General features: G+C 37.7%; 2 protein-coding genes across 4 annotated transcripts in view; both read left to right on the top strand.

Annotated features, from left to right (window-relative positions):
- Nucleotides 1–1,673: 1,673 nt before the first annotated feature.
- tmem41b (transmembrane protein 41B) lies at nucleotides 1,674–6,100 on the top strand. The gene is made up of 7 exons (XM_079460971.1): nucleotides 1,674–1,959; nucleotides 3,068–3,185; nucleotides 3,266–3,394; nucleotides 3,709–3,802; nucleotides 3,948–4,052; nucleotides 4,144–4,282; nucleotides 4,402–6,100. Exons 1-7 carry the CDS (start codon nucleotides 1,866–1,868, stop codon nucleotides 4,569–4,571), a joined length of 849 nt encoding a protein of 282 aa, XP_079317097.1. The 5' UTR covers nucleotides 1,674–1,865; the 3' UTR covers nucleotides 4,572–6,100.
- Nucleotides 6,101–6,528: 428 nt separating this feature from the next.
- Nucleotides 6,529–18,038, top strand: part of dennd5a (DENN/MADD domain containing 5A) — a 31,053-nt gene continuing 19,543 nt past the window's right edge. Inside the window, exons 1-2 of one of the 3 annotated variants that reach the window (XM_079456761.1) lie at nucleotides 6,529–6,708; nucleotides 17,523–17,594. Coding sequence is in view for 2 of the 3 variants with exons in the window: in XM_079456759.1 (XP_079312885.1) it covers nucleotides 7,981–8,080; nucleotides 17,523–17,594 (172 nt within the window). In the remaining variant the exon portion in view is untranslated. Of the gene's footprint in view, nucleotides 6,709–7,775; nucleotides 8,081–17,522; nucleotides 17,595–18,038 lie in introns of those variants that run through there. The other 2 variants (XM_079456759.1, XM_079456760.1) reach the window with 2 other exon arrangements.

Consider the following 18,038-nt stretch of genomic DNA (forward strand, 5'->3'; position numbering starts at 1 on the left):
AAGACGTGTCTTCCCTGAAATAAATTAGTTCAAAAGCTTGATGGCTCTCTGTGTCTTGTTTATGTGCTCCCAGATCTGCAGAAGAATTCTCTCACAATATCCAACCTATTTCTGATTTGAGATTTTAATGGTGATCCAAAACACAGACAGTCTTAATGAAATTTAGTGTTCGAAAGGAACCTGAAATTTAACAAGGGGTCAATTTCACTAAGTGGGTGCGTGGGTAAGCACACCCGTAATGACACGATGCATTGACACACTTTAGGAAGCTAATATAGTTGGGAGTTGTGTAAAAGTTTTTATTTTGGGCATGTTTTTCGTCGCATGATCTCACAGCAAGCCATTGTTAACGTTAGTCATATAAAACAATTTCCCATAAACAAAATTGTTGACAGAGAATATGCTGGGTGGCTCCGGAGGCCAGCGACTGAGAGCTGTGCATGGAAAACCCTGTTTATAGGTATACATTAATAATTTGTTAACCTACTATTCATTATATTTATAAAAGTTTATGATTTATAGCATTTATTGGTAATATTAGGAATATTATTTTACACCCTACCACCGCTCTCACTATTTTTCAAACCCCGGCCTATACAGCATGCTTGTACACTATTTTACAATGCGTGAGTACTTGTTTTCCTCAATAAATCTCACAAAAACAACAACAACAATTAGTATACTCTTAGGCCTATAATTTAACATTTATTCACATTTTATGCACAATAACATTAGGGTAATGAATGAATATGACTGGACAACTGTAAAACTCTGAAACAAATGATAAATGACAAAATGGTAGGCTAGATTATTTTGGTGTTACTGACAAATTCATTCGATAAAAGGAATTTCATCTAAAATAATTTAACTTATTTTCATTTATTTTGTTAAATAATGTATTAGTAGTCTTAGTTTTACTTTTACATTTCACGTCCCAGTGCCGAAGAAGTCTGCTGTGTCCTGCCTCACTGATTACCGCCCCGTTGCACTCACACCCATCATCATGAAGTGCTTCGAGAGGCTTGTAATGAGGCGCATCAAGACCATGCTGCCCCCTAACTTTCTGACCGAGACACCCCTATGTCAGTCCGGATCGGAAACAACACCTCCAGCACCACCACATGACCACTGGAGCCCCACAGGAGGCAATTTTTCGAAAATCATGTTTTTTATCAAATCATGTTTTTAATTGTGTTAGTAAAGACCAAAATACACTACAAGACTTTTGCACAGATTTTGCCCAGATGTTCAGTCTGAAAGTCTATGCAACAGATTTAATCAGTTAGTGTGTTTCTATCTGAAACATTCAAAAAGTATGCAAGTCATGTCTAGTTCAGATTTTAAAGTCTTGTAGTGTATTCCACCCGTTAGCTGTATTTTATTAATTTATTATGGCTTAAATAAAAACAAACCAACTGCATTTTGATTGATATTCATTGGAATTCACCATAAAAAACTTGATTTTTAAACATTTTGAAAAAGCTGAGCTATCTCATTTAGGAACCAAACTCTTCATATATACTGCTGTTAGTTTAAATAGATATAATATAAGGTTAATATAATACAAGTCTATATCTAAGAGCTGTCTGAATACTGTTCCATCCATCCATCCATGTGGGCTGTTGGATTTTAGGTCCTGCATTTTAGAATGTACCGTCTTGGTCTCAACTCTAGGAGGCACTAGAGACCTTAACTTTTTCTCTTCCATCTGGGCTGAACACCACTAAGGAAGAGGAAAATACAGTCACAGGTCACCGGTACTTTGTCCTGACGAGAGGTGGAGATAGCCGGTTAAAAGGTTGCGTTGAGCTTTTGACTGCGACAGGATCTCCCTTCATTTGTTTCTTTTATTGAAACACGGCACAATGACCAAGAAGAGAAGCGGAAACCGCGACACTGAAACCAGTCCTCTGGTGGGTGAGGAACCAAGGCCCTCAAAAGAAAGTCAAATGCTTAAAGGTAATTCAGAGTTGTGTGACCCAATCTCGCCTGCGGAGTGTAACAAAGTTCTCATATTTATTTAATCGACGCTTATCGACGTTATTCGGAGTTTATTTTCTGAGTTGTCTCGTCGGTCGGAAAAGGGAAATGTGACGGCTGGAGCTTGAAAGACGAGGAGCAGGAAAATATTGATAACATTTTTTTTATCTTGGCGATGAAGGGTTTTTCTGGACACACTGTGTCAATTATTAAAACTCTTGATAGACACCTGAATGTCTAATAGGACCACTGTATACCAACAAGAGCTACTTCGAGTACTACTTTTAGTTAAGTCATTTTCAGATACAGGAAGTGTTGTAGTTTAGGGAGTATTGTGTAATGTAGTTCTGATATATATATATATATATGTTCACATCAGGTTCACACATTTCTTTTATTCTATTTTATTTTATTATTAGTTAACACGCTAAATATTTCAACGTCATAAAGAGTGAAGTGACTCGTTTTTAAACCCCTTGACGTCACGAGAAAGGCGCTGTGTTTATGTATTTCGTGTTTCAGCGTTGAAGTCCTCGTGAAATCTTAATTTTCCCATATTTACTGTGAAAATACCCTGTTTTATACAATCTATGGAGAATACACATGACTAGTTTTGTGGAGAACAATTCATCCGTGCAAATATACGTATTTTCTTATCAAAACATGTAGTGTTATATCATATAGTGATCGTGTTGAATGCAAATTTTGATCTTGGTGTGATCTTTTTTATTTGGACCGGGAAACCTTTATAAAGAACATCCAAATAACCATATAGCAATTTCTTTGGCTGTCTCAAAAACCCAAGTGCGGGCGTCTATTCTACAATTTGTAGTTGTAAAAGTAAAAATATAGAAAATCTGCAAAAACTGTTGAACAGATAGGACACACTGCTTCTTCAAGACAATGTGACACTACCACGTATATTTTTTCACATCATGGCATACCTCTCAAGGGCCTGAATTTCCCTGAGGATTGTTGACAAATGATGCAAAAATATGCAATGGATTGCACAAATGACATAAGAGGTATACATGGTTTGGGAGGTTGCGCATAATTGTTTTCTTTTTTTTTTAAACCACTCTCTAAGGAACCCAGTCCCATGGAGGAGCCTCTGCGCGCATGTCAATCCTCATCCTCATCACTATCTTTGCCTGTTCTGCTTGTGTTATGTATCTGGTGTTCCGTAATTTCCCCGAACTGAACGAGTACGTCTTTCTTTTTCATTTCAGTCTGTAGTTTACTGTGCTTTATGGTTGTAATGTATGTTTTTCCTGATGTCTTTCAGAGATGAGAAGGAAAAGATCAAAATTCCTAAGGACATGGATGATGCCAAAGCGTTGGGCACAGTACTGTCCAAATACAAAGACACGTATTACACTCAAGTACTGTTAGCGTACTTTACTACATATATCTTGTATCCTTTGAGCCACGACTACCAGATCCTGATTTACTGGTTAGGTAGTTAACGTGTTATTAAAAAATGAATGTGGAAATATACTGGGCCAAAAAAAACGGGACAAGAAATACACGAATCATTGAATTGGATAATGAATTATGGTTAGCAACAGAATTTGTTATGCATGTTTACTATGTGAAAAGTATTAGAACTCTGACACAAGAAAGAAGCTCTTCGTTCCAAATAGAGACTTTGTTGCATAATAGACTACTTTAGTAAATGCTTTAGTTTCATTCATTGTGCTCTGAATACCTTAACTTACCCTTGTTCAGCCTTCAGACGTTTGCCATCCCAGGCTCCATATTCCTCAGTATACTTTCTGGTTATCTGTATCCCTTCCCTCTAGCTCTCTTCCTGGTCTGTCTGGTAAGTTTTTTGTTTATATGCAAATTTATGTATAAAGTATGAGTCATTGTGCTTGGGTTGTGTAAATCTTTGTCCACTAGTCCCTTAAATATATGTTACATCAGTAAATAGTTGTCCTGTACTATGTGTATTTCATGCTTTACAGTGTTCAGGGCTCGGAGCGTCCTTTTGCTATATGCTGTCTTATTTAGTTGGGAGACCTATGGTCTACAAGTACCTCACAGAGAGAGCTCAGAAATGGTCACAACAAGTAAGACCTTCATATCAGTAGCCTTTATATTTATTCACAGTGTCAATTGAATGGTCCTGATGTTGAGCGGTTGTTGTTCATGTCGTTTTAGGTAGACAAGCACAGGGAGCACCTCATAAATTACATCCTATTTCTGAGGATAACCCCTTTCCTTCCGAACTGGTTCATTAACATCACTTCACCAGTCATTAATGTGCCTTTAGGTGTCTTCTTTCTGGGCACCTTTCTTGGTGAGATATATCTGTGATATACTAGATTTTGTGATGTTTGGTGAATGTTTTTAAAACGTTCTTTAACAGTAGGCACACTTTAAATCCCCATCTAGTGACTGTTCTCCATTCTTTTGTAGGAGTGGCCCCTCCATCATTTGTGGCAATAAATGCAGGGACAACGCTGTACAAACTGACCACAGCTGGAGAGGCGGTATCCTGGAACTCTCTCCTTGTCTTGGGGGCTTTGGCTGTCGTTTCAATCCTGCCTGTCTGTTTTCAAAAGAAACTCCAGCAGAAGCTTGAGTAGACTTCTCCAGCTCTACTTGATTCAGCTCAGGAATGACACTGATCCTCTAATCTTCTCTTTTTGTTTTCTTCGTCTATGCATAAACAACACACACTCATGTCTTCATATGATGGGCAGTCACAGACTGTGAGTGACAGACTGGCCTTCCATTGTTTCTCTGCTACTTTAATGAGATGAAAAATCAGTCACCGCTAAATCCCTTGACGGTTAAGCAATATCTTTGTGTCCATTTATTCAATGTTTTAAACTTCCCAATATTTTTCAAAACAACTGAAATGCTATTTTAAACAATTCTGCTACACTGGAGATATTTTCCCCTTCTTTGAAGTTACTGAACGTGCCATTGAACCCATTTTAATATTCACATTTGTTGAATGAGAATGGGGTATTACGTGCATCAGAAACATTTTGAGGGTAAACTTGTTGTGTTTACTGCTTTTAATTTTAACCTGAATTCTAAGATTAAACTAAAGATAAAATGCAGCAGCAATCTAATGCCCTCTCAGTGCCCTGTGCCCTGCTGTTAACTGTAGGTGGTAGTGCTTTTCACTTGGTTCATTTTTTACCAATAGTGATACAGTTGGATTGGATGACGCAATAGTATTACTAGATGGCATCTGCCTAGATTTGTTCTGCCTTTATTGTAGGTTCTATAAATGCAATTAATTAATAGACATTGTAGTGTTTTATACACTAAACAATTACAGCAAACTCTGGTCACCTGGTCGAAGTAAAAAATCTTCTTTAAACTTGGATGCAACCTTTCAAAATGGTATAAATGCCAAATGTTTCATTTTCATTTTAGCCACAAAACAGAGGGAAGTATTAATGTTCAATATTTTAGGTTTGGTTGATTTCCTGGACCTAGTTCATCTTAACTACTGTGATGGATTGTAAAAGGAATATGTCTGTTTAACCGATGCAACTCAGTGGAAATATGTACATTGTGGAACGCTGCTTTCTGCAGTTAAGTCTGGCGATTAGGAAAACAAATCAGTCTTAAAATTATCAGTCTTACATAATACTTAAAATACAGCTTTCTTTACACTCGGTATACCTGAAAGCTACTCTTGTTATTACCTAACTGAATTTATTCTCGCATGTTGGATTCATTTTATCTGCTTTTTATTTTGTCACACCCAACATTCAGTTTGTCATTTCAAAATGTTGCTATAGTGACTGTCATAGAACATGGACCTAGAGGAAAGATGAGACTTAACAGAGTTCTTGTTCTGCAACAGTTTGAGGGGCTTACTAAACTTTATTGGTTAAAATTATAAATAGAAATAATCCGACTGGCATTTTTTGCGATTTCTAAACTGTACTTAATACCTTATTTTTTTGCATATTTTTACAGGGATGTCTCTGATCCATAGATTCAAATAACTAATTACAGTATTACTTTTTTAATTGAAAACTACTGTTGTGTCCTGTGTTTCAAAAGCTATTCATTGATGTCTGTCCAACGTCTTGAGAAATGTAATATAAAATATTTATTGTTGAATAAATAAATAAGTACTTATTTAACATTTTCCTGTTCTTAATTCATTGATTACAATTGACTTTAAATAGTCAGATGTTTGTTAAGAATCTATAAATAACTTCGAAGGGCTGGTGTGATGACTGTAAAAGTATAACACAAACAAGAATTCATAACTAAGAAACTAAAACGATTTAATAAACGTACTTAGAGATTTGTTCAGTAGCCTTATATGGAGTTGAATGCTACAGTTTACATAAGAATACTTTTATAAACGTTTTCCACAGAAATGTGTTTTGAGTGATTTTAATTGTGCTTGTGCAATTTTAAAAAAAAGTGTTTTATACTGTTTACTGTAAACCTTTGTCTTATGCAATGCTTTAATACACCGCCAGAGTGCAGCGTTAAATAACATTGAAATGCCGCTACCGTTCAATGCGACATATAGTTTAAATGGTACCTACTTCAATGGAGGGTATGCATAGACGTCACTTTCCCACGTGAACACGCTGGGACACGCCCCCTTGAGAGCCAGAACACGTTTCACTGAGTGGAAAAACACGCAGCAAAATGGCTGAGACTAAAACACGCAATTATTTGCTGAAATGACAAGCGGCTAGACTCGACGGTGATCCTTACGACTTACAAAGGAATCAGGTATTCCTGAAATGTGGCACAGTATTGCGTTTCCTGATATTGCAGCAGTCATTTTGCTCACGTTGTGTTCACGAAGCGAGTTGGCATGTAATGACTTCCGGTTCCATCGCTCCAAAGTCTATGGGTGTTATTAATGGATTTTTGGTAAATCGCCCGGTCTGTGGTAGACAAAACCTCTAAATAATTTCACGCTTTATTCTATGACACAAAACACACCAATTATAACCCGCTTGTGATTTTGAAGCCATGTTGTGTCTTAAAAACGGCGGTTGATACGTTTCTAAAAGCGACTAGTTGTGGGGACGTTACACATTATCGCACACATAAAGCTCACAAATAATGCAACATGGGCACAAATCTCTTAAAACATAGCAGATTAATTCACGGAGTAATTACTTACCAGGGAACACATTTTTTATAACGTACTTTTTTATTCAAAGAAATCTTTGAAAGTAACAATATTATAACTTTTTGTTTTTTTAATATTATAACGTTTGAAAGAGTTGTCAGAGGTTTGGTGACGTTGATATTGAGCGACCTAAAGTGTTGTCTGTTTATATAATCGTGTTAGCTTTTTACTTCTGCCGATTGTATTTCGGCTTCAAACGTAACAATGTTGTGTGTTAGTTTGTAAAGATTATCTTGATAGACAAAACGTGTAACTAGCATAAACCTTCCGGGTTAGCCTACAAAAATACGTAATCTCTGATACTCTCAATTACACTAAAGTTAATTCTTTCTTTGTTATCATTTATTTGATTTCATGCCTGAATGAAGACACATTTTAACTGTTTAATCCGATTGTGTTGCAGTGTTTTTGATTTGATAATCAACATTATTTAATTTTATTTTTTAATTTAATTATTTAACTTATTGTATATCATTTATAAGATTTTTTCATTTATTATTATTATTATTATGAATTGCATAATTAATATATGCTGTGTTGTAATATATATTTATCATTGATTAAGTCCGTTTTGAAAATTAGACTAAAAAACTAGAATAAAACAGAAAAATGCAGTCTATGCACGCACAATGATGCGCCTAACGCATAACGTCATTTTGAGCGGAGCACCGCGCATGCGCAACAGCGGCCGCGGAGGACGGAGGCAGCCGAGAACAGCTGTAGCGGAGGCCCACAATGCTATTGGCGCTCTTGGCTACTGCCTTCGTTGCATCTGCAATGGCTGCGACGTATGACCCGGAGAGCTCGTATTATGCGCTCCGTTAGACCCGCGAAGAGAAGAGCACAAGCGGAGCCGTCTCAAAATGACCACCGGATTCAGCTCCAGCTCCTGTCGGTTCGCGGATTATTTCGTGATCTGCGGTCTGGATACCGAGAGCGGCTTAGAACCAGACGAGCTGTCCGGTAAGACCCGAAACCTAAAAGGCGTTAAGGTCATGGATTTCGTGTTTTTTTCGAATTTTATTGTGTATTTTATCTCCAATATTTAAGCGATATGTTTGTAATAATCCACAGGCTCTACTGAATAGTGAGTGGAAAATTTATTGGAAAAAAACTCAAAATGTAGGACAAGCATTCGATTCAGCACACTAGTCAGTTGTTGAGATTTAGTAAACAATTCGTATTTGATTATTGGTTGAGCTATAAATGCATTTGTGAGTGCTGAGAGATTGAGAGGAAGTCTTATTAGATGTCTTCTTGTCCATGCTTTGAAGGAAAGGAACTGGAAATATAGACGAATAATTCAAATATAATCCAATGTGTGCAACAACAGAAGACAAGCATACAACATCGTAACACCTCCATGCATGTTTTATATTTGTTACGCAATATAATATATACCGTATTTGTGTAATGAATACTATTCACAAATACAGACCCAATGATATATTATATTCTGTAGTTAAATATATATTATATTTATTATATATAGTACATTTATTATATACTATTTGTAAAGCAGTATAAACTTATAAATCACCTTTGTATAATGTTTCTCAAAAAGATTTTCGTCTAAAGCTGCATGCATGCTTTATTTATATATGTTTTGACCTTATCTAAATGTTCACATCCAGCTCTATTATAAATGTACAAACAATGTCTAACAGTAAATTATTGATCATTTTCTTCCTTTAGAAAGCTTTGACCAGAACATGAATAAAATCTTCTCAGTTCATTATAGCATTTAAACACTCTGAGGAGCATAAGGTCTTTGTTCATCTTAACACTGTTAAAAGTCCATAAAGCATTTATTTTCAAGTCAACAAGTTAAGGGGTTTACAGCGTTTTTTCGTCTGCAGGCCGAGCACATGACGTCTTGTTTAGTGAGAGTGCATGTTTCCTGTGGTTAAGGGCTTCTTCCTCTTGTGTTTCGTGTTAGATCTGCACTTGCACTGCTAGCAGAGTTAGTGTTTTCCTCAATTTTTCAGAGATCTTGTAGGAAAAGTGGATTTTTTTAAATGTATTTCGTAAGTCTTCCCCTGTGTTTCATTTCATAAGAATTGTGTGCATCTGATATTTGTGCTGATCTGTAAGATGTGGTGTTTTAGATAACGAGTGAAAGGGCAAACGCTGTGAATCAGTCATTTGGTTGAGTTTTGTTTGCTGAATTTCCCAGAGATTTCCAGATGTGTCTTGTGTTGTGAAGTGGTGATTGTAATCAGCGTCTCACGCACTGAACCTTGAGATAAAGGTTACAGTGAAACTGTAGTGAATGCAACTGGTGTCCATTGTGACATGTCTCCTGAGGGCAAGCCTGATGGATTTAGCATGCTCCTGCTCCAATGGTACCCTTCAGACAAATGAAGGGTCATACATTTTGTAGGAGAGTACAAAAAGTCACCAATTTTTCCAACCAACCACATTTGTTTCAAACGTTTGACACGAGAGCAATTTTAGCTTCGTGTTTTGAAACTAAAGCCCTTATCTCAAAGCTCTTGTGTCTGTTGGCCTAGTTAGTTGGGGAATGAAACTGCTAACATACAGTTTTCAGAGGAAACGAGTTGGTCAAGTTTTTTTCTTTGTTTTCGCAGTTGCATCTAATGCGTGTTTCTAATGGGCTCATACTCTGTAGGGATTTTCTTTGTGCTGTGCTGAAACATCCATGGCTGGTTTCACAAGTCTTGGGGATAGTCCAAGACTAAAATGCAAGTTTGAGTTGTCTTTACTGAAAGTAAATAGCCCTGTCATATCTTAAAATATTCCATTATTTTGTCTCAAAATGCACACCAGTAATGTTTTTATCTAATGCATTTTAATAAAAGCATCTTAAATATCCTAATATAACTAAGGCATAGTCCGGGTTTAAGCTATGCCTTGCCTGTCAAACCGTGCCACAATGTTTTTTTGCCCAAAATTGTATATATTTTTTCGATCATTTTCATTTTGTCTTTCCCTGTGTTGTAACGTGGCCGATGCAACAAAGCTCAAAGTCTTGTAAATCCAAAGTTTTGTTCTTACAAATTACTAGAAAGTTTCTGTTTCTATTTTTGCTGTGGTTAGCCTTGCCTTCACAAATATTTTGGTCTGAAATTCTCTTCAACTGACCTCCTCTCACTGAAATTTGTAATTATTTTATAAAGTGGCTAATTCGTTTGAATTCATATGTTAAATTTATCCTACAAAAGTAATACCGAAGCCCCCCCCATAAACCCATCAAGAAGGCAAGGTCTGTCATTGGAGATGATCTGGTTGGGCTGGAGGTGGTTGCTGAAACAAGATTGATGTCCGAACTCGGAACCATAATGGACAACACGTCTCACCCTCTTCATAACACGCTTGTCGCATTGAGGAGTAATTTCCACCATGATGCAACCGTGAACGCTATTGGAGGCCTTCAGCAATAAAGCTGTTTAACGCATCCCTTAAAAGCAGAGGCAGGCACCCTTGACCTTCTGGTGGACTAGAAGGCCACACCTCATTCAGATTACACCTGTGAATAAAACTTAAGTCACACACACTTTTTGTAGGTTCAGCCTTCTTTTTTTACCTCAACTGTATGTATACCGTGTATATCCTGCTGATTGAAAATCTGCATTTTTAGTTATATTACATTTTTAGCTTTGTTCTAGCCTGACAGGAGGAAAGTAGACGCTCTTGTGGACGATTGCATTTAAACAGACAGAAAATACCGCCTGCATTCATAATGCGTAAACGAAGGGAAACAACAAGTCAGGATTTAAACTTTGGCAGAAGACTTAAAAGTTTGGTTTAATGACTAAAAACGTACCAGGCAAGCAGAATGTTTTTTCTCCATTTTAGATTTCTAAGACAGCAGAAAAAAGTCCTCTCTGTATGTATGCCCCGGTCGTGTTCATTTGTTAATTGTGTTATCTTATTTCGTCCATTTGATAGAAAGATAATTTTAATACCAAGTTCAAACAGAGGATGACACACAGACACATTTAAGGAGGAATGTGAACGTGCACGTTTTAGTCAGAAGTTTTGTCTTTTAACAAGGCATGGCTGCAGAGTGTGAATTTCACTCTAAAACAACCTTGTAAAGTAGTTAAGAATTTGCGTGAGATTATGTTGCCTCTGAAAACATCTCCAATATTAACATTACATTATTAAACATATGACATATATCCTCATTGACTGTTATTATCTGCTTTTCCAGGGGTTTTTCAGAACACCAAAGCCGCTTTGTTTACGCTGGTCAGCTGTAAATAGGACTGAATGTTCTGCTCCAAGCATCCTTGTACAAACAAGGAATCTGTTGATTTTCTCGTTTGATTTCTCCATGTGATTATATGTCTGCTTACGTTTGAAGAGATGTGCTGTAACACGTGACCGCAGCTTTATGCACTGTGTTGTTTAACCATCATGTTAGGTATAAAGCATCTTCCTTATCAGATCTGTTTGATGGGTTTTGAATGACAATTGAGCATGTGATCCTTGTTTCACTCCATGTGAAAGTGTCAGGCATTCAAGGTACTGCTCTTAATGGGTTTGGATCTTTTCTGTCAAATCTTTTCTGTGAATCTAGGCCAGACTTTTTCCTAGTCTGCTCCATTGACGTGTGGTGTCCCTCAAGAATCCTATGTTATTTGCTTTATATTTGCTACCACTAGGGTCAACCTTTGCAAACATGGGATTTCTTTACAATTCTTTAGTTTGCAGATGGCACACATATTTTTGTCCGGTGCTGAAAAATAACTAAATCACGCTGGACCCTTATGACCTTTTAACAGGCCTCATGGTTAGAGACTCGGTCTTGTAACCCAAACGTTGTTGGTTCGAGCGTCAGTACCAGCAGTGATAGTAGGTGGGGGAGTGAATGATTAGCGCTCTCCTCCAGCTTCAATACCATGGCTGAGGTGAGTCTCTTGAGCAAGGCACCGATTCCCCAACTGCTCCCTGGGTGCCGCAGCACTGGCTGCTCGCTGCTCTGGGTGTGCTTTGTATAAGCACCTGTCGTACTATTGCTCTATTATGAAATATCGCTTGTTGCTCCCTGAATTATTTGTAAGTCAATTTGACTTAAGGTCATGGAAGTGCTGGTCGACACATAGCTGTAACTTTTGCTTCCATATCACTATCTATGTGTGAAACATAAAATTGCAGTTATATAATTAAAGTTAACAAACTAAAATTTATTCTGAAATAGTGTATCTCAACTTAAAAACTAATTATGATATGTTTACCTTTGCAAGCTCGTTTTAATGCTGATGTAAATTTAGATGTACTTGCGTAATAACCGTTTTGTTTTCGTTTATTTTTACCTGAAAAAGTTAACAATTGCAGCATTAAACATTTGATTCCCAAGCCTGACAATACTAGTCATAGGATATTCTATTTGAATATAAAACATGGTTTGGGAACCCTGAAGTTAACTGTATCCTCCACACATACACATCAGTTCGTCATAACACGTTAACCAAGTCTATACAGGGACTCTGAAACAGGAAGCACTTTAGCACCTCTGAGAAAGTGCTTGTGGGCTGAGTGTGTACTGCATGCTTAATTGAGAAAATAACATGCCCTAAACATTTTCCACTAGAGAGGTGCCTTCTGGTGTGGACTATGAAGACCTTCTTCTAAGAAGTAGCATTTCACAGATTTCCTGTTATTAATCACTTTATACAATTATCTCTCTCATCCACTGTCTTATTGGTAATGCATAACAGCAGTGGTCCATAAATGCGGCAAACTTTCAGACAAAAAAAACCTTTTATTCCCAATGACACATGCATGGTGAAGACTTCATTAGCATATGCATGAGAGGCCCTGCTGGCTGAGCGATGTGATTGGCTGGCTCACGGCCTGGGTGCACTATTAGGCCCTTGGTACACTGAGGACAGGCAGCTGGGCTCGACACACACACACACACACATATAGACATTTAAACACTATCCCCTAGGAGCTTCCCATGCACCCCTCTCTGAGTTGTTTCTCAATGACATCACTATGAAAGAGTGCTTCTTTGAGCTCCTCAGACTCCTCCCTGGTTGGTCATTAATCTAGCATGATAATGGAGTTTTGGGGGAAGTTGTTAAGGATTCTTGGTGCATTTTATTGAATCATTTTTAAGCTTGCTTTTGCATCGAAAAGAGAGTGACAAGTCACTTGCTATTAGGGCTTTGTATTGGCAAGGGCCTCACGATACGATACATATCACGATAGATGGGTCCCGATACAATATATTACAATACATTCGATACGATACAAATGTTCGATATATTGCAATAATTTGTTTTAAATAAATACAAATTAAGAGTGAGCTAAAAATACATGTTGGTGTGTACAATCTATGGTATTCTGGTATGTTCATCACATTATAGTAATGACTCTGCAGACACAAAAGATCCTATTCAATTTTATTAACAAAGCTATTTATAAGAGGTATTTGTCATCTTGCTTACACAGTGTTACTGAACAGCGAACATATAATGTTTAAAGTGCATATTTAGTCATTAAACATTTAAATGCAAATGCCACAAGAAACATATTTTTTTCATTATGTTGTTAATAAAAAACAAAGTACATTAAAATCTATTCATAAAACTGAAATTGTCAGTATGACTCTCTTTTATATCCCACTCCACCAGTGCAGTTTTCAGTAACTCCGCAATGTTTATGCCAGTATGGCTCGTCTCACGCATTGCGCGTGTCTGTGGTTGTGATGTAATCCTAACATACGATGCATTGCAAGTCAGGGTCACTCGCTCTTACCTCTTCGTAAATCCCGGGTACTTCTACGTCCGTTGTGTGCCTGCGAATCGGAATCACATAACACAGCTAGTGTTCACCATATGCCCGAAGCCGGGGTTTTCAACCACACTGTCGCAAATCCTTACAAATAAAATACACCACCGACTCTGTTATTTTCTTTGCACGAGCTAAGATATACGGAAGCTTGTTGGTGATATTATATGAATGAATCTACTTTACGCCATTTGCTTTCTCGCACCCGCTTACTTTTGAGACATTGTCCGTATGACAGCGAATCACAGCGACATCAACAGGAACGGAAAAAATGGTTATGCGATGAAACATCATTTTGAATCCATTCAAAACATGACTTATTTAAGGTATCGATACTATAGGTTGGACTATCGATACACTATCATGAAAAAAATTATCGCAATAGTTAGCTGTATCGATAATTTTGCACAGCCCTATTTGCTATGACATGGTCATGCATTTATCCGTCTTGTACTTTTGTGTCAGTCCAGGCTTGACCGTTTCATGCTATACCGTGTCATCGCAGAAATGAGCTACAATTGTGTATGTCCCTGTGTAGAGTCTGTTTGTTCCCACCTGTCTTAAATGCGCTCAAGTACATCCTTGTCGCATTGGCTCCAAGCTGAACCGCACAAGTTGTGCCTGTAGCGGACTACGGTAGGACTGAAATTAAAGCCAAACCATTGCGTTTTCTCTGCAGCCTATATGCAGAATTTTTTTAATTTCTAGGAAACACTTGTGACCCATTTTATAACCCAGGGTGTTCTTTGCTGTCCAGGGTCACAAATGAGGAAAGCTTGCAGTAAAGTCTTGCAAACAGATTGGCATGCAATTTGACAACTGAGGCGTGTTTCAGACATACTGCGTCTGAGTTAAAGGTCCATTATAGGGTATTTAGCGGTTGTGAAATGCAACCAACAGCTCACTGCGCGCCTCTCTTTCGAAGCACTACGGTGGCTGACACAGGTCTAAGATGTCATCACGTTTTCACTTCTTTGCCGAAGGAGATTACGAAACACGATATGAAGAGCAGTTTGTCCGTTTAGGGATACCGTAGAAACATGATGAATTCCATGCAAGTTGACACGCGGTGTATGTAGAAATAGCTCATTCTAAGGCAATAAAAACATAACGCTTCATTATGTAATGTCTTTATACACCTCTGAAAACATATTTATGTGTATTATATTTAACCTTTTATTGTGTACGTATTGTTGCACAAACTGAACTGGCAAGAATAGATATACAAATAATGTAATTTTAATCTGTCTGTTAATTTGCATTTTTAAGATTGAGAATAAAGGCAGGAGATTTATTTTGGGTTTAGTGAACTTTTAAGACGTATACGCAGAGGGCCTTGATACTTACTTCTCCTCGCAGCTGTTTGGATATTTGCTTTAGCAGTCCGCTTTCACAGGGAAACATCCTCTACCATCTGTTACTCGTCTCCCTATTGCTTTGTGTCTCTTTCTTTACTTGCACATAGATGTAGACTACACTCTCTCTCTGTATGCAAGACCCAACACTGTGTCACATCAACGAATACCAGTTATTCAGCAGAGACGGACATCTTTTTATTAAATACACAGAACTGTAGTGTGAATTAAATTGTTTATTTACACTACAGTAGATGTAGTTTAATGTGGTTTCTTGTTTGCTTCTTAAGGTACCAACCTTATTTTGAAAGAACTACATCTTACCAACTGAGGAAAAAAGATAAGCATAATTTTACAGTTTTATCTTAGATTCTCAGTCTGTGTGAAAACGACAAAACTTAAGGCCCCTTTTGCCTATTTTTTACAACCCTTACATCGCATGTCTAGTTACAAATGTATGTTTCTTATTATAAGCGCCTACAAAAAGTTTACTGATTCTTCTACATTACCAGACATCAACTGCTCAGTGTGTCTATATTGCGGAGTTAAAAGGGTCTTTTCCTCTCTTGTAAATTGAGTCTAGTCTCTACAACTCCTATTGCTGAATTTCTCAGCTTCTATGTGTTTGATTTTAACTTGCGTGCTTCTGACCTTCACCGCATCGATGTTTGCAGTTCATACTATTCAATGCTTGTGTGGTACTGACAAAATGATGAGTGATTTGTTTGGGGATTTTTACTGGCCTGACTCATCCTCTCATGAACTCTTTATTGTTATTCTCTTGAGAGAAACGAATCATGTAAGATGCTGCTGGCAGATAATCAACAACGCAGATGAAGCAATACATGAAGGATGAAGTCCAATGTTGACATTATACTGGTGTGACTGTCACTGGACAGGACATGGCATGAATGAGGAATTTTTGTCCCGAACATGATGAATTTAAGGTGTCCTGAACTGGCCGTTTGTATTATTTTATACTGTTGTCTGTAAAAAAGATAAGTAATAGGCTATTTTCTACCCGGGTTTTGAGGCCTGCTCGACAAACGGTCAGTTTTATGGGCGTGACCCATGAAAGACTTGGAAGAAAACGTCCACTGCTATGATTGGATAGCAGTTTGTTTAGTAAATTTAGTCGTAGTCTTCTGTGAATTTGGTCAGACACGCAACGTTAGGTTTCACATTATAAGGACATATCAAGCGATCTCTAACAATACAATATTGACGCATTATACACATATGTTTTACTCGCATAAGCTTGCTGCGCCAAATCCTGTCGGATCCTATATTGACTGCAAGCATCTTATTATTGTGTTTATCAGTTTATTCTCGTAATGTATAAAAGTATACGATTATGGTGGATGCTGATATTTTAAATGTCCTGCAACGGTGTTTCATGCATTCTGACTTTACAATGTTAAACGTTGCGTCTTCTCATGCTTGACATGGTCAACTTGTCATATGGCATAGTATTTCTGTACTCAATACACTCCCCCAGGGTTCATACAGGTTTCGGAAAGTTTTTTTCGACCATGAAAAATCACTTTTCTTAGTCCCAAAATTGGACAATTCTCCCGGTAAACCCTGCGACACGCCTACACATCAACCAAGGAGAGCAGGAGCATGCAACCAATCACTTTCATCTCGTTCATATATTAAGCCATACATCGCTGTATACCCAAGGATGCTTTTAATGGCAAGTTTAATGCTTCCTTGGTCTATCTGGTTTCGCACCACTTTAGTACTGTCATTCAAAGAGATGTCGTTGAATTTCTTCTGTGGAGGCGTGTGAAAACTATCTAGTTAGGTGCATTCCAGAACCTGCCGTTCGCTGGGGCTGGTGTCAATAACAGTTGCCATTTCAGTTGCAAGGGCGTTTTGAGTTCTGACCCTTAAATGATGTTCGCTTGAATACAACTACCTCTTATATAACAAAATAACAAAAACAGTAATATAGCAATAAAATTGATCAACGCCCCTTTAATGTTCATTGTCCCATTTCAGTGGTTTTATGTTAGCCAGATTAACTGATAAGTTATGTTTTCAACTCTGTCCAGATAAAGAGGTTTACGTGGTCCAGGTTTTACCTTTAACAGTGACATACTTGTATACTCACACACCCAATCAGCAATTCACCCCATGTTGTTTCAACATACTGTGTGTAAAGTGTGAGACAGCAAGCACAACTTCTGAAGAAAGCAATTTGCACACTGAATTAAATCTTTGGAGGAAAAAGTTTTCTCAGCCGTCTGATTATTTGTCTTGTTGTTTTATCTGTTATGTAGCTTTATGCGAGTATATACAGGCTACTAAATTCAGAGATGGTGCCAGAGGAAAGTTGGCGAGTGAAAGAGAAGGTAATCCCCCTCCGCTGCAGTAAACCACTGTTTGCATCACAGTCAACCAAAGCTCCGCTTGTGTCCTTTGACCTTTAACCTTTACACGCACTTCTTTCACAGTACTGCTGTTTACTCGTGTTTGTGTGTGAGTTGGCTGAGCACTAGGGTACAGCGGAATCACTTTCTGTCCTCTTCAAGTCCTCCTCTTCCTCTTCTCGCATCTCAGAACAACCTGTCAGCACCTCAAACTGTTTGAATCTTTTACCAGGTTTTTCTCTGTGAACTGTACTGTGCTTCACTTTGAAATGATTTTGAGTCACGTCTTTCTCCAAACTTTACTGCTTTAGCTATTCCAGCACTCCGACTGGGTTTAATTTCTGGTTTTTGAATGTTTTCTGCAGTCACTTTCCTGGCAAAACAAGTCTTCTTTCAGAAAAAAACACTAGAATGTGTTCTTTGACT

Source organism: Barbatula barbatula (assembly GCF_947034865.1).
Source record: "Barbatula barbatula genome assembly, chromosome: 1".
Taxonomy (NCBI): domain Eukaryota; kingdom Metazoa; phylum Chordata; class Actinopteri; order Cypriniformes; family Nemacheilidae; genus Barbatula; species Barbatula barbatula.